Source organism: Psilocybe cubensis, chromosome 4, assembly GCF_017499595.1.
Source record: "Psilocybe cubensis strain MGC-MH-2018 chromosome 4, whole genome shotgun sequence".
In the NCBI taxonomy this organism is placed as follows: domain Eukaryota; kingdom Fungi; phylum Basidiomycota; class Agaricomycetes; order Agaricales; family Agrocybaceae; genus Psilocybe; species Psilocybe cubensis.
The window spans coordinates 2,005,693-2,032,342 of NC_063002.1; the positions used below are offsets into that span (position 1 = coordinate 2,005,693).

The 26,650-nt window shown below is 46.7% G+C and overlaps 13 protein-coding genes across 13 annotated transcripts; 5 read left to right on the plus strand and 8 right to left on the minus strand.

Moving 5' to 3' along the window:
- Window positions 1–215: 215 nt before the first annotated feature.
- Window positions 216–981, minus strand: JR316_0004817 (Translocator protein-like protein; the record flags this gene model as incomplete). Its single annotated transcript, XM_047890581.1, has 4 exons — window positions 216–347; window positions 400–456; window positions 651–788; window positions 850–981. 4 exons carry the CDS (start codon window positions 979–981, stop codon window positions 216–218), a joined length of 459 nt encoding a protein of 152 aa, XP_047750342.1.
- A 222-nt stretch (window positions 982–1,203) lies between these two features.
- JR316_0004818 (Histidine biosynthesis trifunctional protein) lies at window positions 1,204–3,878 on the plus strand (the record flags this gene model as incomplete). The annotated part of the gene is made up of 3 exons (XM_047890582.1): window positions 1,204–3,168; window positions 3,231–3,586; window positions 3,650–3,878. The coding sequence occupies 3 exons, from the start codon at window positions 1,204–1,206 to the stop codon at window positions 3,876–3,878; spliced, it is 2,550 nt and encodes an 849-aa protein (XP_047750343.1).
- Window positions 3,879–4,041: 163 nt separating this feature from the next.
- Window positions 4,042–5,470, minus strand: JR316_0004819 (pyruvate dehydrogenase E1, beta subunit; the record flags this gene model as incomplete). The annotated part of the gene is made up of 7 exons (XM_047890583.1): window positions 4,042–4,128; window positions 4,182–4,317; window positions 4,370–4,668; window positions 4,719–4,962; window positions 5,013–5,128; window positions 5,189–5,296; window positions 5,336–5,470. The coding sequence occupies 7 exons, from the start codon at window positions 5,468–5,470 to the stop codon at window positions 4,042–4,044; spliced, it is 1,125 nt and encodes a 374-aa protein (XP_047750344.1).
- A 169-nt stretch (window positions 5,471–5,639) lies between these two features.
- On the plus strand, window positions 5,640–6,636 carry JR316_0004820 (putative oxidoreductase C30D10.05c; the record flags this gene model as incomplete). Its single annotated transcript, XM_047890584.1, has 5 exons — window positions 5,640–5,674; window positions 5,724–5,855; window positions 5,923–6,212; window positions 6,241–6,365; window positions 6,427–6,636. 5 exons carry the CDS (start codon window positions 5,640–5,642, stop codon window positions 6,634–6,636), a joined length of 792 nt encoding a protein of 263 aa, XP_047750345.1.
- A 147-nt stretch (window positions 6,637–6,783) lies between these two features.
- JR316_0004821 (6-methylsalicylic acid decarboxylase) lies at window positions 6,784–7,845 on the plus strand (the record flags this gene model as incomplete). Its single annotated transcript, XM_047890585.1, has 4 exons — window positions 6,784–7,132; window positions 7,186–7,275; window positions 7,347–7,474; window positions 7,525–7,845. The coding sequence occupies 4 exons, from the start codon at window positions 6,784–6,786 to the stop codon at window positions 7,843–7,845; spliced, it is 888 nt and encodes a 295-aa protein (XP_047750346.1).
- A 316-nt stretch (window positions 7,846–8,161) lies between these two features.
- JR316_0004822 (uncharacterized protein) lies at window positions 8,162–10,108 on the minus strand (the record flags this gene model as incomplete). The annotated part of the gene is made up of 7 exons (XM_047890586.1): window positions 8,162–8,332; window positions 8,381–8,557; window positions 8,609–8,646; window positions 8,697–8,794; window positions 8,848–9,219; window positions 9,264–9,856; window positions 9,923–10,108. The coding sequence occupies 7 exons, from the start codon at window positions 10,106–10,108 to the stop codon at window positions 8,162–8,164; spliced, it is 1,635 nt and encodes a 544-aa protein (XP_047750347.1).
- Window positions 10,109–10,267: 159 nt separating this feature from the next.
- Window positions 10,268–11,873, plus strand: JR316_0004823 (isocitrate dehydrogenase (NAD(+)) idh1; the record flags this gene model as incomplete). Its single annotated transcript, XM_047890587.1, has 10 exons — window positions 10,268–10,318; window positions 10,380–10,427; window positions 10,480–10,509; window positions 10,563–10,746; window positions 10,807–11,099; window positions 11,150–11,280; window positions 11,333–11,468; window positions 11,520–11,635; window positions 11,687–11,769; window positions 11,824–11,873. The coding sequence occupies 10 exons, from the start codon at window positions 10,268–10,270 to the stop codon at window positions 11,871–11,873; spliced, it is 1,122 nt and encodes a 373-aa protein (XP_047750348.1).
- Window positions 11,874–12,087: 214 nt separating this feature from the next.
- On the minus strand, window positions 12,088–13,613 carry JR316_0004824 (uncharacterized protein; the record flags this gene model as incomplete). The annotated part of the gene is made up of 6 exons (XM_047890588.1): window positions 12,088–12,565; window positions 12,673–12,802; window positions 12,863–12,971; window positions 13,021–13,143; window positions 13,197–13,440; window positions 13,507–13,613. The coding sequence occupies 6 exons, from the start codon at window positions 13,611–13,613 to the stop codon at window positions 12,088–12,090; spliced, it is 1,191 nt and encodes a 396-aa protein (XP_047750349.1).
- A 169-nt stretch (window positions 13,614–13,782) lies between these two features.
- Window positions 13,783–15,571, plus strand: JR316_0004825 (uncharacterized protein; the record flags this gene model as incomplete). Its single annotated transcript, XM_047890589.1, has 8 exons — window positions 13,783–13,966; window positions 14,023–14,070; window positions 14,116–14,247; window positions 14,474–14,587; window positions 14,646–14,726; window positions 14,787–14,820; window positions 14,879–15,201; window positions 15,255–15,571. 8 exons carry the CDS (start codon window positions 13,783–13,785, stop codon window positions 15,569–15,571), a joined length of 1,233 nt encoding a protein of 410 aa, XP_047750350.1.
- Window positions 15,572–15,651: 80 nt separating this feature from the next.
- JR316_0004826 (Sister chromatid cohesion protein DCC1) lies at window positions 15,652–17,057 on the minus strand (the record flags this gene model as incomplete). The annotated part of the gene is made up of 6 exons (XM_047890590.1): window positions 15,652–15,921; window positions 15,980–16,072; window positions 16,133–16,392; window positions 16,450–16,546; window positions 16,596–16,875; window positions 16,930–17,057. The coding sequence occupies 6 exons, from the start codon at window positions 17,055–17,057 to the stop codon at window positions 15,652–15,654; spliced, it is 1,128 nt and encodes a 375-aa protein (XP_047750351.1).
- A 282-nt stretch (window positions 17,058–17,339) lies between these two features.
- JR316_0004827 (glutamate--ammonia ligase) lies at window positions 17,340–18,624 on the minus strand (the record flags this gene model as incomplete). Its single annotated transcript, XM_047890591.1, has 5 exons — window positions 17,340–17,392; window positions 17,447–17,977; window positions 18,038–18,398; window positions 18,455–18,498; window positions 18,549–18,624. The coding sequence occupies 5 exons, from the start codon at window positions 18,622–18,624 to the stop codon at window positions 17,340–17,342; spliced, it is 1,065 nt and encodes a 354-aa protein (XP_047750352.1).
- A 2,020-nt stretch (window positions 18,625–20,644) lies between these two features.
- On the minus strand, window positions 20,645–24,776 carry JR316_0004828 (putative RNA-dependent RNA polymerase SHL2; the record flags this gene model as incomplete). Its single annotated transcript, XM_047890592.1, has 13 exons — window positions 20,645–21,431; window positions 21,483–21,795; window positions 21,852–21,948; window positions 21,996–22,144; window positions 22,191–22,848; window positions 22,900–23,033; window positions 23,086–23,185; window positions 23,241–23,735; window positions 23,786–23,826; window positions 23,879–24,098; window positions 24,149–24,381; window positions 24,431–24,500; window positions 24,561–24,776. The coding sequence occupies 13 exons, from the start codon at window positions 24,774–24,776 to the stop codon at window positions 20,645–20,647; spliced, it is 3,513 nt and encodes a 1,170-aa protein (XP_047750353.1).
- A 447-nt stretch (window positions 24,777–25,223) lies between these two features.
- On the minus strand, window positions 25,224–26,619 carry JR316_0004829 (putative J domain-containing protein C2E1P5.03; the record flags this gene model as incomplete). Its single annotated transcript, XM_047890593.1, has 8 exons — window positions 25,224–25,550; window positions 25,605–25,700; window positions 25,756–25,914; window positions 25,970–26,051; window positions 26,107–26,202; window positions 26,264–26,409; window positions 26,474–26,483; window positions 26,561–26,619. 8 exons carry the CDS (start codon window positions 26,617–26,619, stop codon window positions 25,224–25,226), a joined length of 975 nt encoding a protein of 324 aa, XP_047750354.1.
- Between the last annotated feature and the right edge of the window lie 31 nt (window positions 26,620–26,650).

A 26,650-nucleotide genomic window follows, 5' to 3' on the forward strand; every position in this document is an offset into this window, starting at 1 on the left:
TGGAACCTGTAAATGGAAGTTATTTCGGCTACACGGAAGTAAACCCGATTCGCGTTTTAACCACTCTCTTATTATATTGAATCATTGAAATTTGTTGTAACAAAGTTGTACTTGTGTAGTGTCACTCAATACTCTTTAGCAGTTGAATTCTGGTGGAAATGGCATGAAGTACGTTCTACGTGCATTGGGTATTGATTTACGACGAAAAGAAGCTACTACTTGCGATATTTTGGTTGGCGATTTAACCACCATGTTCCAGCATTCAAATATGTAGCGTAACCAAGCCAAGCGCAATATGGTAGCAAGAAATAAGTGGCCTTTGCGTCGGTGGGCCTATCCAAGAGTTTCTGTAGAAAAGTATGAAAAAAGAGTACCCCATAAACAAAGCAATTTCCTTACAGTCATATACCATGTAGTAGCTGTCATTAGCACACTATCAATCAGAGCCAGGCCAATCTATAGGATTAGGTGGTGTCAAAGACAGCGAAATATTTTGTGCCACAGTGAACATGCCTGATGCTGGCCAAAGAAGATGGGGCTCCATAGATAATTCAGTCCTAGTTGAGCATAGTACAGGCCAAGGCCAAGCGATAATGCGTTTCTGTCCGAACTGAGCATAGCCAGAAGGGTAAAGTAAGGGAGAAACGCACATACCTGTTGACGTCGAGATGTGTATGATCCAACGCTTTTACGGCAATATGGGATGCGTAGCCCATAGAGACATAGAGCAGAGTCCAAGCAAACGGAAATACTTCGCGACGCGGCCTACCTGGAGGTGCGGCGAGTCCCTGGGGCACCGCGAAGTGAATCAGACACTTGTATGGAAATTGGGATTAGATAAGGTCTTACAGCATACCAGTTACTATTGGCGACTTGGGACGAATGGGAGCCACTGAAGAAACCGAGGGCGAGAGGAAGGCCGACAGCAGTTACGGGGTTGCGTGGAATGGCGAGGAGAATATTTGGGATGTGGATAGACATGGTGCTTGCCTCGATCTGTCCCCCATCCCCCTATTAAATACTCTGCATCGACGTGACGTCATCTGCATGGTGTCTATGATTCATATTAGTCATCGACGCACTTTGACTAGATAAGATCTTGCATCAAGATCTAATCTAATCAGCACAACCGAGTCATTATTGCCGAAAAGACCGTGTTAAATTGATTCGATCGTCCGGAGAGAAATTCGACCCTCTTCCACTATGGCTGCCTTTTTGCCCCTCCTCACAGAGGAAAACTCTTCGCTCTATATCGCTCTCAACCGTCTCGGTCCCGTCATTATCGATGCAAAAAATCCAGCACCCCTTCCGCAACCCCCACAGAGCTCGTATCTACTTGTAGACCAAAATACACCTGTTGATCTCCAGGCTACTGCTGCATGGTTGGATGAGGGCGTCGACAAGGTTATCGTATCCCTTTCACTTGCAAAGGAGCTGATTGGCACTATACCCTCAGATCGGCTTCTTTTGCTCTTGGACGTTGCAAACGTCAGCGCAGTTTCCGACAAAGTTCGCAATGGGGTTACAGGAGTCCTACTCAAAACCCCTGCAATAGACTTTGATTTGATTTCATCGGTCTCCAAGTTCTTCGTAGGATCAGCCATCTACGTCCTTTCAGGATCGGATACCCCACCCTCCACAGCTAATATCCGTGAACTTCAAAGGATCGGGGCAACCCTCGTTATTCCCGATTACCAGCTTACTCTGGAAGCGACATCTACAACTCGCATCAACGTCGCAGACGCCTTCCTAGCAGCCGTTGTGTCAGATCGTCCTGATGGCTTATTCCCAACCGTTGTCACAAACCAAACCGGCCATTCACTTGGCTTGGTTTATTCGTCGAGAGAATCTGTCAAAGAGAGTATCATTACCGGCAAAGGTGTATATCAGTCAAGAAAGCACGGCTTATGGCGCAAAGGCGAAACCTCAGGCGCAACCCAAGACGTTGTCCGCATTCGTTCTGATTGCGACTCAGACAGCCTTGAATTCCGCGTTGTGCAACATGGGGTTGGGTTTTGTCACCTCAATCGGCAGTCATGCTTCAGCGAAGCCAGAGGTCTTCCTGCTCTTGAAAATACCCTCAAATCGCGTCTTCAATCCGCCCCCGAAGGCTCCTATACCAAGCGTCTCTTTACAGATCCTGATCTTCTTCGATCAAAAATTATGGAGGAAGCCGATGAGCTCTGCCAAGCGACCACGAAAGATGACATTGCGTTTGAGGCAGCTGATCTTTTTTACTTCGCCCTCACAAAATGTCTGGCAGCAGGAGTCGAAATTTCCGATATTGAACGATCCCTTGACCTGAAAGCAAAGAAGGTAACTCGAAGACCCGGAAACGCTAAACCACAATGGGTGTCCAAAACGTCCTCCCCAACTGTTGCTTCTGTTGCCGCTACCTCTGCTACCCAAAGCAAAGCTGCGGTCGATACAGATGCACCTATCAAGATGCGTACTTCAGATCTGTCGACTTTATCTTCTGCAGAGCGTCAAGAACTTTTGCGCCGCCCAGTCCTTAAATCAGACGAAATGATCGAAAAAGTTAAACCAATAGTTAAAGAGGTTCGCAAAAGAGGAGACGATGCCCTGCTGGAATTTACTGCCAAGTTCGACCGTGCCCAGCTCTCCTCTACCGTAGTTTTTCCTCCTTTCGCACCAGAATCTATGGTCATTGACGACGATGTCCGTAAATCCATTGATATCGCATATTCCAACATCTACAAATTCCACGCCGCACAGCTGGATGCCTCTACTCTCGTCGTCGAAACCATGCCTGGTGTCGTATGCTCGCGTTTTGCGCGCCCGATTGCCCGCGTCGGTCTATATGTACCAGGCGGCACTGCCATTCTCCCTTCTACCGCTCTAATGCTCGGCATTCCTGCTCAAGTCGCTGGATGCAAAGAAATTGTTCTCGCCACTCCTCCACGAGCAGATGGGTCCATTTCTCCCGAGGTGATGTATGTCGCTCACCTTGTCGGCGCTTCAGCTATTTTAAAGGCGGGGGGTGCCCAGGCCGTAGCCGCTCTGGCATACGGAACTAAAACTGTGCCGAAGGTTGACAAGATCTTCGGACCAGGGAACCAATGGGTTACTGCTGCAAAGATGCTGGTCCAGAACGACACCGATGCACTTGTATCAATTGATATGCCTGCTGGTCCGTCGGAGGTGCTTGTAAGTAATCAATAAACTCTTCACAACTAGGCAATGGACTCTGATTAATCAAATATTGTCAGGTTATCGCAGACCATACCGCCAAACCTGCCTTTGTAGCGGCTGATTTGTTATCACAGGCTGAGCACGGTGTCGATTCTCAGGTCGTTCTCGTTGCGGTTAATCTTACCCCTGAACACCTCGCTGCAATTGAAGGGGAAGTGGATGTGCAAGCCCATGCCCTCTCAAGAGTGGACATTGTAAGGCAATCCATCAATAAGAGCATCATCGTGAAGGTCTCCAACGTCGATGAAGCCATTGCATTCTCCAATGACTATGCACCTGAACATCTCATTCTACACCTTGAAAATGCAAGTCGGAAGGTGGCCCAGATTGATAACGCTGGTAGCGTCTTCGTGGGGCCCTATACGCCTGAAAGGTAAGCAAACCCTTACACCTCTTGTGGTAAGAATCGTCGCAATTTACGTGTGGATAATTTCAGCTGTGGAGATTATGCATCTGGTACAAACCACACACTTCCTACGAACGGTTATGCAAGGCAATTTAGCGGAGTAAACACACAATCGTTCCAAAAACATATTACTTCGCAAGAGATCACAGCGGCAGGTCTTGATGGACTGGGACCTGTCGTTGCCACTCTTGCCGATTGCGAGGGCTTGCAAGCACACGCGAATGCTGTCCGGATCCGTCTTCGCGATAGAGAAAACTGATTCTGAGAGTTTAGAAATTTTAAGTCGTGGTTGGATAGTCGATGGGTGGGTGGTATAGAGTTTTATTAAAGTATCTATCATGGCCGCGAATACGATGTAGCAACGTCTCTAGGAAAAAAAAAAACAACCTTCCAACAAATCAAACATAACGATAGGACAGTGATCAGTTCGTGCGGTAAAGAGCACGTTTTGCGACCTTGACGATCAAAGGAGTATCGGGGAAAGCCAGAGCCTCGAGGTTAGTGGCGTACTAAGAATATAAACTTTAGTGTTCTGTTTGCACAATCGTTCGAAACTACATACAGGTGTGGGAACATCAGCACCAGTGACGCGTTCTACGGGAGCATCAAGGTAATCGAAAGCTTCGCTTTCAACGATCTGAGCGCAGATTTCACTACCAACACCGAAAGCAGGGAATCCACCCTCAACAATCACAAGACTGGAAATATGGTCAATGACTGGAGGAAACATGATTTTGGATGAGGACATACCGATTTGTCTTCTTGACTGATTTAATGATTGTCTCGATGTCAAGAGGACGAATGCTGCGAAGGTTAATAACCTCTGCATTAATACCTTCTTTGGCCAACTCCTCAGCGGCCTCCATGCTGTGAGTAACCATCTTGCTGTGTGCAACAATGGTGACGTCGGATCCTGCTCTCTCGACTTTGCACTTTCCGATAGGAATGAGGAAGTCGTCTGACATGGCCTCTTGGGACATGGGGAAAGAAACTCCGTACAACATTTCGTTTTCGAGGAAGACGACCGGGTTAGGGTCACGGATAGCGGACTGTTGGCGTAAGCATAAAGGATAGAATTTGAAGTAAAAGTGTAGATTACCTTGAGAAGACCCTTGCAATCTTCCGCACTCCATGGGCTGACGACTTTCAGTCCGGGGATTGAGCCATACCAAGCGGCATAGTCTTGAGAGTGTTGTGCAGCAACACCAGCAGCGGCGCCGTTGGGGCCACGGAATACAACAGGGCAAGGGACGTTGCCGCCCGACATGTAATATGTTTTACCCGCCGAGTTGACAATCTGGTCGATGGCTTGCATGGCAAAGTTGAAAGTCATGAACTCGCAGCTGCGAATTAATTAGAAGATGACAAGAGGTTAAACATTTGAAAAACGCACATTGGACGGAGACCCTGCATGGCGGCACCGACAGCCAAACCAGCGAAACCCATTTCAGTGATGGGAGTGTCGACGACCCGCTTCTCGCCAAACTTGTCCATAAGACCCTTGGTGACCTAGACGATGAACGACTTAGCACAGAAGCGAAAGTGGACCTGGGTGACAGAGGAAATAACCTTGTATGCGCCGTTGTATCTGGCGACCTCCTCGCCGAGGATGAAGACGGTCTCGTCGCGAAGCATTTCCTCTTCCATTGCTACATTGAGAGCATCACGAACGGTCATCTGAAATTGCAGTCAGACAAATGGGTGGAATATAATGACGCGACTGGCCTGGTGGTCGCTCTCGGAGGTGGCATAGCTGCGGATGCCTCGGAAGGCCCTCCTGGAGACAGCTGGAGAAAGACGGGGATGGGAGAGGGCGGGGGCGAGACGGGAGAGGGCGAAGCGGGAGACCATGACTGTGGTAGGAGGAAGGGAGGAGGACTACAACTTGCAACTTTACCCAATTTTTGCGCCAGGTCATTTCTTTACGCTGGGGTTTCCTTTTATGGAGCCGGAGTATCGCGCGGCTCCATGACAAATGTAACCTCAGGTATCCCGGTCCACCTCTTGTCGACTCCCTCTCATGAAGCCAGCAGTCGTAGTTACAGGCGCCTCAAAGTCAGTCTCTTTTATGTCTTTTACCATTGCACAAGCTCAGCTATCACAGGGGAATCGGTCTCGAAGTCACCCGCATCCTCCTCCAAAAGTTTAATGCAAATGTGATCGCCATCTCGCGGACCCGCACACCGGAGTTGATCCAGCTGGGGTCAGACTCCCTTGTAATTGTAGAGAGCGACGTGTTAGTCGAAACGCACTCCTCTTTCTGTCCTTTTCTTATCCGTGCCGCGTTTTGCTCCGGTATTTAGCGCAGACGAAAAGGCCTTATCTAATGCCATCTCTCTCGGAGCATCTCGCTACCACGGAATCGATGCCCTCATTCTCAACGCGGGTACACTTGATCCCCTGTGTCGAATAGGCGATGATACTCCATTGGATTCTTGGAAGCGCCACTTTGATGTTAACTTCTTCTCTCTTGTGACCGCCGTCAGAGCCGCTTTACCTTATCTGCGTAAAAGTGTCTTGGGTGGTCGAGTCGTCTTTGTTAGCTCTGGTGCCGCCGTCAAGGGCATGCCTGGTTGGGGTCCCTACAATGCTGGTAAAGCTGCAATGAACTCGCTTTGCAGGCACATACCCATTTCATTCACTGTCGCTACTTGCATCTGAAATTCCGCGTGGCTTTAGGACTCTTGCAGAAGAAGAACCCGATATCGCATGTGTCGCTGTACGACCAGGGATGGTCGATACCGGTGTAAGTCTATATCTTCAAATGGATACGTTCACCTGTGCCCATCAACATTTATGCTACCCAGATGCAAGACACCCTGCGCGCTTTCGGTGGCTCCTACATGAACGAGAAAGATCACCAAATCTTCCTCAAAGTACATGAGGATGGTAAGCTCGTAAAACCTCAAGACTGTGGCCACGTTATTGCAGCGTTGTCTCTGCAGGCCCCCAAGAGTTTGAGTGGACAATTTGTTAGCTGGGATTCTGAGGAGTGCAAACCGTTCAGGAAGGAGTAATCAGCTTCTCTTTAGATGTCGGAAAGAAGTCGAATCTATAAATGCAAAAAAGCACACAATCGAATCATCTCAGACCGTTCTTTGATCGACTTCTAAGCCTGTCTTATTTAATTGCAATGGTCTCCCCGAGTTTCGTAGATCTTCTCTATGCTCGGCTCGCTTTTGACCAGTGTCCAGCCATCCCAGAATTTCTGCGTTGACATTCACCACCATTATTTTACTCCCGACCTCAAAAAGGATAATCCAAATCCAAGTATTGGGTGGAAAACTCCTGCAGAAAATCTTCCATGGTCTCCAGAAATCAGCTTGCAAGCCATGGATAAAATGAAGATAAATGTTTCAATACTTTCTTTCCCATCACTTTCCACGGGTTCAGTGGGCGAGGAAAACAGGTCCATGGCCAGAACAAAAAACGAATATGCTTCAGAACTTTGTCGAGAATACCCTGAGCGCTTTATGTTCTTTGCAACACTCCCATTCCTAGATGATGTTGAAGGTCCGTTAAAGTGATCCAGTTTGAAGTGAATCACTCTTTGAATCTGTCTTAAGGGTGCTTGGAGGAGATCGCGTATGCAATAGATCAATTAAACGCCTGTGGTGTTTCTTTGTCGTCTTGCTATGGAGAAGGTCAATCCGCAAGTGGGTCACAAAACATACATCCGCTACTTGAAGTAGATTGATTGATCCACCAACCACCTTAGCTTACATAGGTGATAAGCGATACGACGCTGTATGGGAAGAGCTGAACCGTCGGCAAGCGGTTGTATTTGTTCACGGAAGCCAAATACCTGGCTCTACTCCGTGCCCCCATTCCTCCCTTGGCGTGCCTATTACCGAGGTTAGAACAGCATGTATCTCTCATCTATGCCATGCTCAGCGCCATACTAGGTGCCTAACGAGACATTTAAAGCAGCATCACACCTGGTGGTGACTGGACACCCCCGTAAATTCCCAAATGTCAAGGTCGTCCTCGCTCATCTTGGAGGTAGCACTCCCATGCTTGCTGCTAGAGTAGCAGTCTTGTCAAACCATATGGGATGTGAACTTACGCCAGAAGAAATCCTTGAAGACTTCAAGAAGTTTTACTACGAAACTGCGTTGAGCGGATACGAAGGCAGTCTCGCGGCTGTAGACAAGTTCATTCCACAAGACCACATTCTCTTCGGTACGGACTTTCCAGGTAATGGCCAAAACATCTATGTTATTTAAGTGTTCATTAATTATGATCTATTAGCGGTCAGTACAAAAATGTCGCAATGGTTTACAAACAACGTCAAAAACCACTACTCCGATGACATAGTAAAATTAAGGGGAGTAATGGGGAATAACGCAGTGCAGATGTTTAACAGAAAGCTGTGAAGGTTCGTCGTATGTGCAGAAATAGGAATAACAATATAGGAAGTCTATTTGCTGTGTTGCAAGGGGTATATGCAAAGTTCCAAATGTCGTCAAAAAAAAAAACGTCGAGGGATAGGTGTGGGAGTTGCCCAGTCAATTAGTGGTGTAGAAGGGTATCGTAATGTCGTTAATTCGTATCAGACTCATCGTCGGGCTGTTCATTTTCGTCTTCAGATAACCACCGGAAAAGCTCTTTGAGACCTGCGCTTCCTCGCATAAGAGCTTGTCCGTGTCTTCCTTCTGGATCGTACCATAGGTTGTCGCCTGCACCATGGGAGGTAAGATATTTCTTGACGCGCTGCGAGAACTGTCAGATGAAATCAGAAGCATAATTGGGGTGACACACTTCAGAATGGACGATATCGTCCTTCCCTCCAAGAAGGAATAACGTTTTATGCAAATCGGTTGGATTGGGAATTTCTTCAAACCACAGGGAGTTTGACGTCCAACAAAAGTGGCGTTGCAGTAAATTGACAACACCGATTTCAGTCCCAACAAAGTATCGCATAAGTAATTCCATGCCCTAACAAGGAATGTAAGCTGTGTATTTTATCTTTTAAAAATATGCGCCTACAGTCATGCATGGGCGGTAGAAAAAGTTATAACAAACATCTAGACGATTTATTCAGTATATTTTGCAGTGAAAATAACAACCAACGCACCTCCTTCCCAAGAGCAGAAGGTAACGGGATCGACGAAACAGGATCGCGCAACTATGTCAGGATGTCCTTTCAATACCCACGCATGTGCGTAGGAGCCGCTAATACACATTGCATCAATGGCAGTCATTGGATAAGGTAGGGTTGAACATACTTGGAATGACTAATTAAAGTCACTCCTCTTTTAGCTTTAGGAATGCGCAAGGGCGATGAAGCCCTTTCATTGTAGCCTTGATATTTTTCTTCAATATTGTCGTCAAGATCGACCCAGTCCAGATTCTGAAGCAAGTTTGCCAGGCGGTCAGCCATTTGATGTCGGCTTGGTGGAAGGAGAAAGTCTGAGTGAAAGAATGATTGGCTAATTTGAGGTTGGATGGGGATGAGTATGGGTCGGTCGGGAAACAGTTCTACCAACTGCGCGAAAAAATCGTGGTATTGCAATAGGCCTAATCCAAGACCATGAATAAATACAACAGGACGGGGAGAAGACTTTTGGTCCCAATTTTCAGGAGTTCGCAATAGATATCTATGGAAATGAGTTACGGTAATTTGCCTAAAAAAAGAACTCACTCGAGACCGTTGGAATGACCATGAGTAAACCCCCACGATCTTGTGTACAATGCCCGTATAACAGAGTTAACAAAGGTGACAATGACATAGAATGTTAGAGGTCTCCACAAGATATTTATCTTGTCGATTGTTAGTCGCATGGGTGTGATAGTTGAATTGAAGCCCTCTTCAAATTTGCTTCCAGCGCGCTTTTGCAACAATGCTACGGCCTCGTCTATAGCTATTCGCTGGGTGGCCGAGATAGAATCCCGAGAAGGGAGATCCGAGTTATACATTGCCCAAAATAGCCATTTTTGTATGTCTAAGAGTTTGATGGAGGACCATGGAACCTTGCAAAACCATGTTCTCAGACAGTGTCGAAAATCGATGGCGCGAGGGTCGTGTCTTTCCAACTGAGTGATTGTCTCTGCAGGACTGCCAGGTCTTTTTATGAGGAGGGTTTCTATGTCGCCGCCGTCCTCGGGTAGGTTAGCCAGTCCAGCCTTCAGCAAGCGAGTATAGGCGACCTGTATCTCGTCAGGGTCACCCGGACCATAAGGAGACGGACCGGATACGCGACGAGCAAGGTGGTAGTGGTAGAGACTGAAAATTGTCTATACAGAAGCTGTGAGCGGAATAGAACGAGAAGCAGAGAAGAGACTCGCCTCGCATGATGAGACAAGCAGCAAAAGATGTCTGGAGGGTCCGTAGGCGAGCCATTTGGAATCGTAGATAGAGTAGAGGGTGTAAAGCCAGGCGAGAGGAATAGCAGACCAGAGAGGGACAACTGCGGCGAGTAGAACGATGTAGAACGACCAGCTCCTGGCCCTGGGGAGGGGAGGGAGCTCGGAGAGGTCGTAGGACATGAGAGTTGGCGGAGGAGACGCGTAAAGTGTCTTAAGTGCGCGTGAAATAAGTGCCGCCACGTGGTTTATGTAACAAGTCGGGCGCGCTGAACGCAGTCCGTCGTCCATCGGAACCATTCTTTTTTTTCTTCATCACCACTATCAAAGCCAGCGTCTGTGATGTTGCGCAACGCCCTCGCCAACGTTTCCCGCCCTCTTGTCGCCCAAGCGGTACGTTGTCTTCTCCCTTTTTTTATCTTATCGCCAATTTTCACCTTGTTTCTCGCTCCAGAGGACGGCCACCACCCTTTCGGCTGGTTTCCCAAAAATTATTGACCGAGTATATACCTTTTCTTTTCTTGTCGTGGCCTCGATTGACCCCTTTTTTCAAGCCTTCCACAAAGTATGGAGGCGTCTACACCGTTCGTTGTTTCCTTATCATTCTCTCCGCCGTCTTCTCTTACCCTCCCGCAAGGTTACGTTAATTCCCGGTGACGGTATCGGTGCAGAAATCACAGACTCGGTCAAGGAGATCTTTGAGTATGTCAATGCCCCCATTGAATGGGACCAGTATGACGTTTCGGGAATGTCGTCCTCTGGCGAGGCCCTTTTCAAGCAAGCCATGGATAGCTTGAAGCGCAACCGTGTCGGTCTCAAGGGTATTGAGCATTCCAAATATTTCCTGTTTATACCAGTTTTTTAAAATCAGACTCTTCAAGGTATCCTTTTCACGCCCATCTCCCAGTCTGGTCATATTTCGTGGAATGTTGCTATGCGCCAGCAGCTGGATATCTATGCCTCCGTGGTCTTGTGCAAATCTCTCCCTGGTTTCCCCACCAGGCATAACAACGTCGACTTTGCCATCATTCGTGAGAACACGGAAGGTGAATACTCTGGCCTGGAGCACCAGAGTTATCCCGGTGTTGTCGAGAGCTTGAAGGTTTCCACCAAAGCCAAGGCCGAGCGTATTTCGCGATTCGCCTTCGACTTTGCCCTCAAGAACAACCGTAAAGTGTGTCCTGATACTTAGTTTGCTTTGCTTTATGGCTTATGTTTTTTCAGAAAGTCACTTGCGTACACAAAGCCAACATCATGAAACTTGGTGACGGTTTGTTCCTTAACACGTTCCGTCGCGTTGCTGAGGAGTACAAGTCGTCTGGCATTGAGTTCAACGACATGATCGTTGACAACACGTCAGTATTTCAATGCCATCAGGCCCTTTTCCTTCTCATCGACTTTTTCCAGTTCTATGCAACTTGTTGCCCGTCCTGGTCAATTTGACGTCATGGTCATGCCCAACTTGTATGGCGCCATCGTTTCCAACATTGGTGCGGCGCTTGTCGGAGGACCAGGTATTGTCCCAGGTTGCAACGTTGGCCGTGTTCGTGATACGTTTACTCTATGTGAAGCATCCGTCCTGACATTTGTATAGGAATACGCCCTCTTTGAGCCTGGATGCCGTCACGTTGCTTCTGACATCATGGGTACCAATCGTGCTAACCCCACTGCAATGATCCTCAGCGCAACTATGATGCTTCGCCACCTTGGGTATGTTTTCTAGAATCTGTGCATTGAGTCAATTTTCTCATATTCTCTCAGTCTGGACAACCTGGCAAATAGCATTGCCAGTGCAACATTCGGTGTCATTAACGAGGGCAAAGTTCGCACTGCTGACATGGGCGGTATGCCGACTTTATTTCTCACTGGCATTTCATGTAAACTAATGCATCTTGTAGGCTCGGCTTCTACATCCGACTTTACTGCTGCTATCATCAAGAAGTTATAAGTCAGTGGACAACATTCGTTAGCTATTCATCTAGATTGAGGAGTACCCTTGGATTATCGGGCTAGCTACATTACTGTTGTTCTCTCGCCCATCTTAATTGGCGATATTTTGGATAGGTGTAAAAGTATTCCCTTTAAATAGCAGGACAATGTTTTCATTTAGATCGCAATATTTCTGGACCTTGCCCATAAAATAGGCAAAAACCGATCCTTCACTATACGTTTTCGCATTTCTTCTTAGATATTGATGGAAAATCCAAGTTAACATCGTCATATATCACATCCTGGTCGAGTGACGCTTCGTACTCTTCCCATGTGAGACGTTTTATTTTCTTCTGCACATGCGGTTTTGAATGCGACAAATCATCACTGACGGCAGGCTTTTCTGTCTGCAATGCACTGCGATTGGATTCCATCGGTCGTTCCTTGCGCAGGTGCAAAATTTTCATACACTGGACTTCTGACCGTTTTCCCCATTCATTAACCTCTGGGCGAAATTCGGCGTATAATGACCACGCCCTTGCGTTCAGTTCTTCCGGTGCGTAGCTATCTGCTAGCATCTTCATCGCTCCGATTATAAACGGAGTAGTCTGCCGGAATGAACGTGAAATGTAAGAGAAGGCAGTTCCAGGTGCGACAGGACTTCCATTGGATAGAGCGCGCCAATGGCCCGCTTGGGTCCGGTATAATGGCCTAAGAAGGGTGTTACAACCTCAAAGGAGTCTCTAGACAAAAGGCTCACACTCTGTAACATCGTTTTAACATGATAAAAAGTTACCATAATCGAAGAGTATGCATACCGACGTCCCATTAAATCAACGTAAGGTTGTGAATCGGATTTTGATGCTTCCTTGCCTTTTTCGTTGTCTTTCGCGTAGATACCCAGAGATACACCTTTTGAAACCGCGTTTAATTCGGTGTAGACCGAAGCTTTGCGTTGGGTAAACATCAGGATGTTCACCATTAATGAAATACCCGATCTGTACATACCGATACTCAAAGCCTCCTCTCGTGAAAAGTGTAATCGTTCGGCGACGACCATTGCCCATGACATCATAACCGGCGCTCTGTTGATGATGGCAGACTTGCCTTTCAAGTTCTGTTACAGGATTAGATAGACTGAACACTACGACGCGCATTATTTTCACCTCTTCATCCATCACTTCGTTGAAACTCAGCCCTGCTGGAGGCTCTGTCTCGTCCTCAGGCCCATTGGGTAGAAATTCGTTTATCTCTTCAGGTCTCTTCCTCTTTCTTTTGGTGGGCGTGGACTGTAGGAATAAATAAGGCGACAGATACAATAGAAGGGAAGATATGTACAGACCATTCGAGAAACAGTGCTCGGTCTACACGAAGGAGAGGTTTTGCTAGAAGACAAATGACTACCAGATGCTTCTGCTGCAGGCGACAACTGGATCTTTGGCAAAGACTTGGGTGCGGATATATAGCCCTCTTTACGCAGCACATTCATAACTATCTTACGTTCCTCTTGACTATCCAACCCAGCAGCTTTCAGCTTAAAATCGTTCAACTGGGAGAGCGTCGAATGGGTATTGTATTGCTTGTATCTTGGGGTAAAGGCTTGTGAGATTCAAAGCTTGAGCAAAATTGCACGTCACAGACGCGGGACGAACACTTTGCCAGCAATGGCCATAGCTTTAGGAATGGGTACATTGTTAGATGTCAAGAGCTTGAGGAAAGCAGGAAGAGGTATTTTGGCGTTGGGCTGGTTTGAGTCCATCGGTAGCTTCGAATGGAGTGATGACAGATGTTGGTTTATTAGCCGAAATACCTCGATCTCCATAAATAGGCATGCAAACCAACTTAGTCACGAACCAAAGCCGAGTTTCCGCAGAACATTGCCCCGTATTCCCAGGTGCCTTGTTTACTCTCGAAAGCGCGTTGGGATGATGAATCAAGACCAAGAACAGTCGGACATAGATGTAGATCTAAACGATCTCAGGGTCGAACAGGAGATTGACGAACTCGAGGAAGATGATTTCGCCTCTGCAAGCGACGAAATTGAAGGCGGGATTTACGATGTTGCATTGCCTGAGCCCATAGTACGAATGGTTACAACAAAACAGTTGCATCGTAAGGTCTATCTTATCTGTATACATGCATGGGTTGACCTTGTATGCTATTTACAGGGATGATTCATGAGGGTGAAGTTGACATCAGTCCACCATATCAGAGAGGTCTGTCTCAAAAATATAGACTCTCCAACTTTTTTGCTGAACTAGATCCAGGCGACGTATGGACAGACTCGAAGCGGACTGGTTTGATTGATTCTATATTTCGCAATTTTTTCATTCCACCTGTTATTTTTGCCGTTACAATGGAGGAAAATGAAGAAGTTCGTACATGCGTTGACGGTAAACAGGCGAGTTACTTTCTTCATGCTTAAAGACCGTCGCGAATAAATAGTGTGCTATCATAGCGTTTGACATCAATACAAAAGTTTTACGACGGACAAGTGAGTTACTTACTCTCCAAGGCCTATGGTTTTGCAATTGATGTTGACCTCTACAATCGCACAAGGTACCACGTATCTTGCTCTCGATTTTTCTTTGGATGCACTGTTTTGCTAATATAAATTAGACAAGGACAGTAGAAATGGAAAAAAATACTGGTACACTGCTCCAGCCAACTCTGGAAAAGTCGAACTCCCCGAGTTTTTCAAGGAACAATTCCAGAGGAAAGAGATTACAGTTGGTAAGCAAATACAACTTTCTGAACAAGGAAATGCATCTGATATTTTATCATCATGAAGTCGAATTCCACGGTATTGCTCCAGGGACAGAACGAGAACTATTCCAGAGAGTACAATTGGGTATGCCATTGACTGCAGCAGGCGAGTTGTACTTCGTTTTCACTTTTTCAACCAACTCAACCTGCATCCGTTGTTATGCAGAGAAAGTTCAAGCAGTCGCATCACCATGGGCCGAGTAAGCAAACGAGACTAATTTGCCGTTATTGATCGAGAAACACTCACACAACTATCAGGTGGATTGGGCAGCTAATAACCAGGCATATTTCTACGGAAGACGGCTTGGGTCACAAACTAGACTGGGACATTAACAGAGGGCGAGATTTCCAAAATGTTGCCCATATGATTTTTTGCTGCGACGGGATAAAAGAGCAGCCACTTCCTACTGCACAGAAGATAGAACGATGGATACATCGCGAAGATCATCCTTCGAGGCAATTTCAAGAAGATATAGATAGAGTGCTTAGGTGTTTGTGGGTGATTGCAAATGAAAAACGATACTCGGACGCGTTCGTAAAAGTGCAACAACGGATAGCACCAGTAGAGTTCATCTTCATCGGTATGCTCTTGCTTTTTGTTGCATCTATTGGCTGCATACTAAATTTGCAACAGGCGTCTTGTTATATGTTTTGAAGAGAGAAAATTACGAAACACAGTCAAAGGCGATCTACACTCTCCGGAAAACCATTCGGTCAGAATTTAAAGACATCCGCAACAATGGCGATGTGGGCAAAGCAATGTGGAGACATATCAATGAACTTCGAGAACGGCCGCATGCAACCCAACTATCAAATTATACCTTTGTCTCGCCCATCAAAACCACCAAACGCAAGAGGAACAGCGGAGTCGACGAGGACGACGAGGAATTCCGACCCAAACCCATCAGGTCAATCGGGAAAGCCATCAAAACGCGAGCAAAACGCACATAGCCATGATATTTCCTATACAATACCGTCCATCTTATCGTTATTTATATATGTAGTATATCAGAGTAGGTAAGGAGTAGAGGCTAGCCATTATACTGGGCACGAGCTGTATAACGAATGCCTTCAGGACCTGTCACTGTCCTGCAGTATTTTAACAACAGTTTATCTCGCTCTTTAGAATTGACTGCAATGTCCGATAAAAATGGTGAAATTTCTTCTCCCCTCCATATTGAACGGGTGAGGAAGAGGTCGCTAAACCGTGCAGCGGGGTCGACTGGTAACTCGGAGGCAGGAAAGTATCTTAGAACCGATGCACCGTTCCCCATAGTGTCAATGGTTTCGATGTAGTTTGCCTATAGAAAGTTGTTGAGACAGAAAACCTTTCCTCGAAATTAAAAGGTGAACCCTCACTTCTAGAAGCTTCAGCGAGACTGATGGTTCAAAAGTATCGCCTGCAAGCTTTTTCCATGCAGCGAGGAGGTCATCCTTTGCGATGGGGTCGTGCTGTAAATAATTTTTTTTAATTCAAGTCGAAGTGTTCTTTGACAATAAAAAGAAACATACTCTGTGTTTCCGTAAAATACCCAAACCCAACTCTTTAACGACACCATCTACATCCATTTTCCATTTAGCATCCTTAATTTCGCCGAACCACGACATGACCTGAGTAGAAACGGCCCTGGAGACTTCATGGTCATCTGCTAAAGCTGAAGAAAGAGCTTCCACCGAAACAGATGTGTAATTCATGGACAAAGAAACGAGGAGATTAAGAATCAATTCTAACAGGTGAGCGAGAAACGCAGGCGCGATTGGTCGTAGTTCATCTGTCGTGCGTGTTAGAGGGAAATATGAGGAGCAGATAAATGCGCATATATATTCACTATTTATAATGAGCACACGACGAGTTTTCAGGCCTTGGTCGATCTCAACGTCACTGGCTTGAATCTCTTGTTTGGCATCGTGGTAGGTGAAACGATCCTGCGAACCACAAATGAATAAACGGCGGAAGTCGCAAAAATATACGTACCATCCCGTCATCGTCCTCATCTTCATTATCTCCATCATATTCCCTGTTCTTGATCAAAGCAGAGAGTTTGTGCAACTTTGGCACGACGGGTGCCAGTTCGATGATCTCGTTGAGCTGGTCTCGGATGATCACCGCATCCTCTGCAAACTCGGACGCACGTTCGTCTGGAACGGGCGTCACGACGAGCACGGTGTTGGAAAGACCAACAGAACGCATGCCGTAGGTCTTGGTCGAGCTACATAGGACAGCATCTTCGTCTGGCTGTCCTTTGATTGAAAGCCTGTAAAATGACTGGAAATCAGTGTATCGACGCGAATGCTTTCTCGGGTCATACCTTGGATCTTCATCTTTGGCTATGGCAGTTTCTATAAGAGTCGTTAGGTCTGGAGTAAGCTCTATAATTTTATACGATCCTGCTTCATTGGTAGACGAGAAGGAGAAGCAGAGATCATATTCCGGCATTTCTCAAAAGCGTTGAAGAGTGTTGTTCATAATCAAGAAGCATTATTACTAATAAACGCGTCGATAAGCGAGACGCGTCGAGGCCAACAAAGTTTAATACAGGTTCAAGAGGATGATGACATTTATTTCTTTATGTATATGTAACAAGTCGTTCCTTGGTATTCTGTACAAGGAGGGGGCGTGGGGCATCTCCGATATTAAGTATACGATAAAACAAGCCTTCCTTTCACTTCATCTCCGAAAATTCCATTGTCCCCCTTTTCAAGGTATAAGAGAAATGAATCAGGCATCGAGGCAAGTTGTCTCGACGACGATGGCGGTAACACGATAAGGATCTAGATTAAATGAATAACAATTCCAGAGAAAAAGAGAGAGAGAAAAAAACATACCGATGTTGGAAGCAGGTCGCCTGTCCTCAAGATATCCGTAACCTTGGGCAGCGACGTGTCTTGGGACACGAATTGAAGCACCACGGTTGGCGACACCTGAGCTAAAGGTGGTGATGTGGCCAGTTTCGTGACGACCAGTCAGACGGAGATCGTTATCTTCGCCATAAACAGCGATGTGTTCGTCATGGCGCTTGCTGAGCTTCTCGATGGCAGCATCGATCGCCTTGATGCCTCCGGGTTCTCGCATAGCCTTTGTGCTGAAGTTGGTGTGGCAGCCAGCACCGTTCCAGTCACCAGCAAGGGGTTTGGGGTGGAAAGAAACCTTGATACCCCACTGTTCGGCAATGCGAACAAGAAGGTAGCGAGCCATCCAGAGGTGGTCACCCATGGAAATACCCTCACAGGGGCCGACCTGGAATTCCCACTGGGAAGGCATGACCTCTGCGTTGATACCGCTGATGTTGATACCTGCGTAGAGGCAGGCACGGTAGTGGGCCTCGATAAGATCACGGGCAAAGACCTTGCCAGTGCCTAAAAAAATAGGCGAGAGATTAGATTAGCGATATATTGATGAGAGGGATCAAGACGTACCTGCACCGCAGTAGTAAGGACCCTGTGGGCCGGGGAAACCGCCCTTGGGCCAACCGTAGGGAGAACCATCGGCGTCGAAAAGGGTGTATTCCTGCTCGAGACCGAACCAGGGAGCCTGCTCCTTGGCCTGCTCCATGACCTTTGCGGCATGGTGACGGAAGTTGGTCCTGTTGGGAGTGCCGTCGTTGTTGTAAGTCTCTGCGAGGACTAGAATATTATCACCGCCACGGAAAGGATCCTTGAAGATGGCGGCGGGACGGAGGTAGACATCTGAATCATGGCCGGGAGCCTGGTTGGTAGAGGAGCCATCAAAGTCCCAGATGCGAAGCTGGCCAATGTCTGTGACCTTCTTGCTGACGGTCTGAGGAAAAAGATGAGCAACAAAGCAAAAAAAAGGGGGAGAAGAAGAGGACAGACCGTGGTCTTTGAGCGCAGACCACCGTCACCATCGATCCAGACGTCTGTTGCAGGGTGAGCACGGGGGGTAGAGGAAGAATGAAGAGAGACGAACACTCAGCCTGGATCTTGTCGCCCTGGGGAAGAGCGAGGTAGGGAGCGAGGAGGTCGTTGTGGTATAGATAGGCCATGGTGGAGTGGAGAAACAGAAAAAGCGCAGAGAAGCGATGGATTAAGCTTGAAGCACTTAAAGGCGGGAACGGGCTGTTGATGGATATTTGTGCGTTGGCGTGTGATTGGACGATAAGATCAGGGGATAATAATTAAATCTACGCTATGTCCTTATCCGGCTCGGCCGACCGCTAAAATTTACACGGCCATTTCCTGCCGAAATGCCGCGCGCTACATGATCGGACCTTGGGCAGTCAATACAGTGCAGCGACAGTGAGCGCGTCTGGCTAACCGCTGCGGGATCCAATCCGAGCCATCGTGTCTTCTGCGTTCTCTTGTTCTTCGACGCTGTCTGATTGTGTTACCTGTCTCGTTCATCAGCAGCCTTCATTCCCAGACACATCCCCCAGTGCACCTACCACCCGCAGCACACTCTTCTTCGACGACTCCTGCAGCTCACCCGCGATGATCAGCTCGTCCAGGATCTGGCCACGTCTCAGCGACCGTCATCCACCAACTATGTTCACTCACCGCATATGCTTTCTGAAAGTTGAAAATCCTGCCACTCCCTTGTCAGCTGATTCTTCGGTCCGTGGGCCCTTGGCACTTACAGGTCAAGTTCACAGACCTGCCGTCTCCCCAGTCAGCAGTTCATTTTCTTACTTTGTCTCTCACTCACATTCCCAAAGTACCGGTCGAGCACCTCCACGTAGCGGTGGATGATCTCAAGTGTCACCAGCTCGTTGTCCCCGGGCCCAATCCCACACACAAAGAACAGCGATGCATATCGTCGGTACACAACCTTGCTGTCTGTGCATCCACGTCAGCTATCTTGTCATGTTTTGCCAGCACTGCCAGCAAGTACCCTTGTACTCGAGAAAGTTGCACATCCTCGTCCGCCGCGCAAGCACCAGCTGTGTCACGTCCTTGACAATCTTAGCCTTGACTTTCGGCGCCATCGTTGTAAACCATTTTGCAAGGCGCACTTTCCCTGTAACAATTTCAGATACAATCTCTTGTAATTAGTCGTCCTTTTCAAAACAAACCTTGCCGAGATACGAGGAGGATGTAGTTGATCATGACAGTTGGTCAATGCTCTCGACCTCGCCCCGTCCATTACCGGTTATCCACGGCACAGCCACATCATGTAACATTGTTTGCTTCCGTGACCCCGTTTCTCCGTCCATGTCGCCGTGGCAGCCTTGCCATTTTAATAATATTTTCTGCCAAGCGCTCTGCGCAAGAAACCCATGTTTGTGTCCTTTGCCAATCGTTTCGCCTACTACAATCCGTTATCAACTTTTACCCTCTCCCGAAAGACCCCCGTCACTTATCAAGACAGATGATAGATGTCATTTGCGGGCGGCTATCTCGCTCTGTGATCGCTAAAGTACAATGGATGATTCCAGATCTCCTTTCATCCACTCGTGACCAATCCTATCAGCTCTAATTGTCGCTCCTGCGAGGCACACAGCGAGCACCGCGAGCACACCCGCGATACGTACTCAATGGTACCTGTGTGGCAATACAAAACCCTATACCCTCTTTGATCCAAACCACATTTATACTCACAAAAGTACAATAATCTTTATCTTTCAGTTTCGCCTTGATGCCAATCCTACCAAGAACGCTCGTTTAATCCATTCCAGGTTCTTCGAACGACGTTCTCGAAGCAATTCAGCGTTCCAGCTCCAGTTTTTTCGGACCTATGCATTTCCGTGGTACTCACAGCGAAATTCTTGCGTGCCATTTGCTGTTGGCTTGACACTTGAGAGTTCTTTGATATTCAAACAGAATTTTTCATTCTATCGCAGAATTCCGTCTTGCTCTTTAGGCATAAAAGGCCCATCATAGAGTTGAGGCCAGCACATATCAAAAACAGAAAAGAGCATACTTTAGCATTATTATAGATTTGCATGTAAATAGTAGTAAATCGGTCGAAGCACCGGACATCGGTGCGAAGTCGGGTATCGGGTCGTGCAATAGATATAGTAACTTGACCAGTTAGGTGAAAATTGGTGCTGTGAGACGCTGCCTTTCTCAGTGGTGGTGTTGCTTCGGGTGTTTCATGTTGAAATGGTCGTAGAAATCTCCAGTGACGGCTTTCATGCGCCCTATTGCCCGCGATTTTATCAGACAGAGCTCTCGCATGGCCATGTCGAATGGAAATCGAGTGAAGCCATTTAACCCCCGCCGCATCTCGAAATCATATACATACGCATAGGACGCTCGTAGACGGGCAATTTCCTCTTCAGCCATGAAAAGTTCATCTTTGGTCGGACGAGAGTTGAACTTTTGCGACAACTCTCTTATTTTGTTCTGGCGCACTTCAATGGGCAATTCGCTGAACGAAGACCCGCTGCCGCTACTTTTCTTTGGAGTTTTAGTGGGCTTCTTCGGCGATCCCATCTCGCCACGATGTTCGTTGTATACCACCTCAACGTGATATTTAATCCTCTCAAGATCATTAGCCATTCGAGAGTTGCTTTCATCTTTCATCCATCGTGTCGCCATTTCCAAAGCAAGTCGCCATGGCGCAGCTAAATCTTCATCAATTTTGACGGGACGTTCACAAAATGCCTTTTCCAACCGGGGGTACCATTTTTTGCCTTCATCCTCTGCCTGTCTGTATAAATCATCCATGATGAAGCGAGACAAATGTTGTGGGCGTTTGGCATGTACTTCGTTTAGATTGGCAAGTCGCGTTCGTTCTTCGTCCGTTTCTTTCCATCGCGGTGCACGTTTGTTGAAATTTTTCATATCCTGTGCTAGAACATCTGGAAGGACTCTCATGCCAGTTTTAATTCCATCGAGCGTCATACAAAACCTAGATGTGTTTCATTAAGAACGATCTGCAGGTAATGTAAAGCAAACTTACATATAAGCCAGTCGTATTGTGTCCGGATGAGAATACCCTTGAGTATACGTTGATATATCATGAAAAGTTGAATATTTTCCGACCACACTCATATTGCGTACAGAGCCCAATAAGTACTCCTGGAATCGACGAATTTTCTCCGTGTCATCAAGCCCCGAAGTTTGCTCCTGGAATGTCGTGACTTCCATATTCTCAGCAACAAAATACTTGTTGATGTTTTTAGGTGGCTCCGAATACCGCAAAGACGCGTTTTTGAAGGGCTCCACAAGTTCAGGTTGGTAAATAAAAGTTCCTTTGTCGCCATCATAATCACCTAAATAGAAAAGGGGCAATTTATACGAGTGCTTGCATAACGGTAAATTTACCGACCTCCAGATAGAAGATCCGCTGCTCGCCTGTCGCCTTTCGTAGACATAACAATTACATCTGTGAGGTGATGGAGTCCCGGTCTATCCACAGCATCCATCTATAGGTATGTTTAGTAAATGAGATTATGAAAACCGGGAAACCGACCTTTTGGATATCAGTCGGAAGTTTGCATGGATGACGAGTGAGAAGAACTTTTCCAACAACCACGTCGGTCGACGATCCATCGGGATTTAAGAATGCTCGACGAGAGCTTTTGAAGAAAATTTCGCCAGGTTCAAGAATCCCGTATGTGTCTATTTTATTTTCAGTAAATAGTTCATCATAAGACGGAGGACGTACCTGGGACAATGAATGCAGTTGCAGACATTGGTACGTCGATTCGATACCCTTTGATGTAGTAACCCACGCGCCCTTTGATGAATCTATACAATTTGTCACGCAGCACTGGATTGTCTTGTGGTGTAAACCCCGCGTCCAGCATACACATAACTGTCTCTTCAAGAGAAGAAGGACAGCCACTGACTTCATCCGCCCACCATGCCACAGACTCCTTGTCTGAGGGACTGTTATCAATGCCCTCATCGTCATCTGGGTCTTCATCTACATTCCGATCAGAGTATCCTTTCACACGAGCAAGACCAGCTTCTTCTCGTGCTCTCCGGGCAGCCATTACACCCCCAAGTCGTCGGACATTGGTCCACAGAGTACGCATATCCTCGACAGTATCCCATTTTAGAAGCGGTTCAACCAGTTCAACCAGGGCTTTCTGAAGGAGCGCAAGAAATGCACTCTTCGGGACTCCATTTTCCGCAAGGCATATAATGGTTTCGACAGATAAACGGCACGGTGCTTTGGTGTGAGACGCGCGGAGCACGTCCACTATTCGATGGGCCAGGTCTACTGGCCGGCCTTCCGGGAACTGAATTTTCCTTTGTGAAGGAGTGACTTGAACACAGGCTTCTTCACTAGCATTAATTCCATCGTCGATTAAAAGACCCTAAATTTATAACCTTCTCAGCTGTGTACTCTGGATACCGGAAATTCTTACCTTTGTACCAAAAATGCGTATCTGAATAGCCGTAGGTTTATCTTCCCAGTTCAGACGGTGGCGAATTTGCATTAGCGACCAGCGGTTAATTTTTCCCGCACCGTCAGTCATATTTGACTTGGTACTAGAGGCGACTGCAATCATTACGATAAATTTCGACATTTTTGTGATTGAAAGCGTACGCACTAATGTCATCGATAAAGTGTATATTACTTTGATTGACAACGATCCCAGGTACTGAGTTTGACAAGCCAAGTGCAAACCTGGAAACATATTTCGCCATTGTCTAACACGAACATCAATTTTTACACGGTTCAATGCCAAAAAAAAAAGAGGTGTACCTGACCATTGTTATATGCCATGGGGTTATGCCACTCAAGGAATTCGAGTAACGACATGGTGCCCTCAACAGTTTTGCCGGTAATAATTTTCTCCCCGTCCGTATATTCGTTTGTTTTGATATAAAAAACATTCGTCTCCTTGGAATAAAAGGCTCGAAAAACACTGCCACAGAGAATCAAAGGCCGGCACAGGTAATTCATCAACGCGTCTGTATGCTTCGTGTTTAGGACATATTTTGTCAGCTTGAGTCGGAAGATATTCTTGCTGCCAAAACGGCGGGCAAACATATTAGAGGTATCCAGTTCGGCGGGTTCCAGCGTCATCTTAAATCTGGGCGGATTATTGCCAGCTGTCTTCGGTGCTTGAAGTTTTCCGTGGAATAAGACTTTCCCTCCATACCAGTTCTTATATTCACCGGTGTTGGTAAAACCTAAACCACTCATTGGGTCCTTTTTCAAGGACTCTTCTTCGCGATCTAGCTCTGCCCACGGAGACTGGAAACGCTGTAAGTATTGAAGCGTTTAATCGACGTAGAATTTCATACTTTGGATGCTTGCTCTCTAGCAAACGCGTCTTTCCATTCTCCTGAAATCGAAATATCATCTAGGAAATAGGTGTAATAATATATGCAACTAACCGCCTTCTTCTTCTTCATCACCCACAACATCATCACTTAAGATGATTCTAGCAGTGACGGGGACGGCTAAGGCATTGGTCTTATACTGTGCCAGTTTGGATAGGTTAGGAAACAAAAGCGTCTTGTACTCCGCTTTCCCGAGGCTAACATAACGCGCAATTTCGTATTGCGAACCGTATGCCAGGGTCCTGAAGAGAGGTTGCAGACTATGGTGCGCAGACTGCGGAGTTTCTATTAGACGCCAATCAGACTTTCTGTGGGAATGCGTACGAGACGGATGGGTGTAGTATAATCATCTGGAGAGATAATGTCCTCAAAACCTCCGCTGAAGAAATCGTCCATTGAGGGACGGGAAACCGGCCGCGGAATTTTGGACTCGCGTTCGGCGTTGATGGACACGGAAGACGACTCGCTAGCCTTGCGTTTCCCCAAACTCGTAGTCGAGGGCCCAGAGGAAGAGCCAGAGGCATTGTCTTCGTCATTTGGTTGGGTTGGAGGAGGAGCTATCGAGTGTTCAGTACCGAGGCGCTTTGAATTAAGTTTAATACATACGTTCTGGTTCATTGTATTCCATGATCAGGGATGTGATGTCGTTCTCTCCAAACTGAGAGTAACTGGTTTGCTTTTATAGGGATACGTCAAGGTTGACAGATGTGAGATACTGATGTCTGAAAAAGCGCACCTGCGAAAGTTGTGAAAGCCCACCCAACGAATCGGTGGATTTGTTGAACGCGAGAGACGGGATGATGACCTCGTCTTCGCCACAGGCTGTATGCCATTCAGTTAACATGACCAAATTAAAGTATGAAAGACGAACTGAACCTTCGCCTTGGTTGTCCATCTCATCCTCCTCCAACATTTGCTGGAGGCCACTCATCTTCGACGACGATGCCTCCATGAGACACTTAAATAGTCGGGAGAAAAACGCGTGCTAAAGTAATGAAAGGGAGGGTATACAAGAAGATGAAGTTAGTAGATACACGAAACAGACAGATGACCACGTTGATATGATGATGAAAAATACGGTACGGTTTTCGACTTTACGACGAGATGATTCAAGCGGACGTGTTGTATAAAAACAAAACAAGTTTTAGTCTTTGATGGGGCAGGTTGATAAACTAAAAGAATCGCGTCGCCGGGCTTGGCTTCTTCTACGCGGATCAGATGATGCATTGTCCACAAGTGCTCGCGGCCATTATTTATTTGCCTCCGTAAGGCTTCGCGCTTCGACTCACTCACGAGTTGTATAAAAATACTGGCAACCGACAATGTAATAATAGAGAGCTACATTACTTATATATGCAGGACATGACCTCATCCACTGCCGAACTAGCATTACATCACCTTATGCCCTCTTTCTAACGTTCTTTCTTCTCATTCCTCCTGCCTTTGAGGTTGGCCCTCCAATGCGGACTTTTTCTTCTCCATTTTTAGGAGTTGAATAGCCACTAGGTGCTTCGGAACCAGTGGTCGACGAGGCATCAGTGTCAATATCAGGAGCTGAGCCATTTTCACCAACTGGGGCAGGAACAGCTGTAGCTTTGTCAAGTAATCGACCGCCTGTGAGTTTGTTTAAGAGGGACCTCAACAGGACAATGAACCATGTATTGGCGATTGAAGGTTTCACAGCAGTCGATGCGTCGATAAGGTGCATGTCGCCATTTGGTTCAAGCTTTCGTATGCGTTAATAAGATACACTAGGTGGAAGACAAAATATAAATCTCACCAGATACACACATGAGTCCTCTACAACCATGTCGAGCCATCTTTTGCCAGTAACTTCACCATCTTCGTCGCGAGATTCGCCAAGGTTGACCCGGACCTACAACCAAAATTAAATATGTGTCCTGTTTGTCCATTAACTTAGCAGAACCCACTTTTCGCTGGCCTGCAACAGGCACCATTTTAGGACCCCAAGCCGCCGCCTTCGCCTGGGACACAATGAGTTCAATGCGCTCTAGATCCTTTCTATAGTTGATCCCTTGGATTACGAATTGCAAAGCAGAAGTCAATACTGTCAAGAAGATTATGACCGACTATGAGAGTAGGTTGCGTCAGAACACGCATAATATTGTTGGAAGAAGCTCTTACACCAAGTCCAGGGCGGAAGCGTGAGTAGTAGTAACCAGTACCTCTCCATTTCGGTACCCCATTCTTGTAGAAGAAATCGTACCTGTGGTACACGTCTAAGCAATATGAAGTCAAAGTGAAGAAACAGGCCAGCCTACCGTTTCCTGCTTTCCTTGTTCCTCAAAATTGTCGAGATAACGCCAAGACGCGCGAAGCGTTCATGAACACCCTTGACATCAGGGTTTTTATCAGGGCTAAAGAAACATACCAACACATGTAAAGCATAAGTTTTCGAAAATAAAATGTAAAACATACTGGAGAAGCATGCTCTTCTTTCTGTAAGCTTTTGCGATATCGTTGGTGCTGGCTGTGGGTGGCACATCCAACCACGAGTAGAACGTCGTCCCTTTTCCCTCCGCTGCCTCTAACTCCGAGACAATATCGAATATTTCATGGTCTTCCTAATATGCGAGACCATGAAGTTAAACTTGGGGTCGTAACGGTGGAATAACGGAATAAACGCACCTTTTCCCAACTAATAGTTTACAATATAAAGCAGGAATAAAATTTGTTCAAGTTATTTGAAGAGTGTATATCAAAACAAATACTTACGCTGCAACGCTTGCAACCAAAAACGCCAATAACGCGAACCATACGGTGAACGGTCGCATATTACTTTAGAGCCAAAGTAAAGGCAGAAAC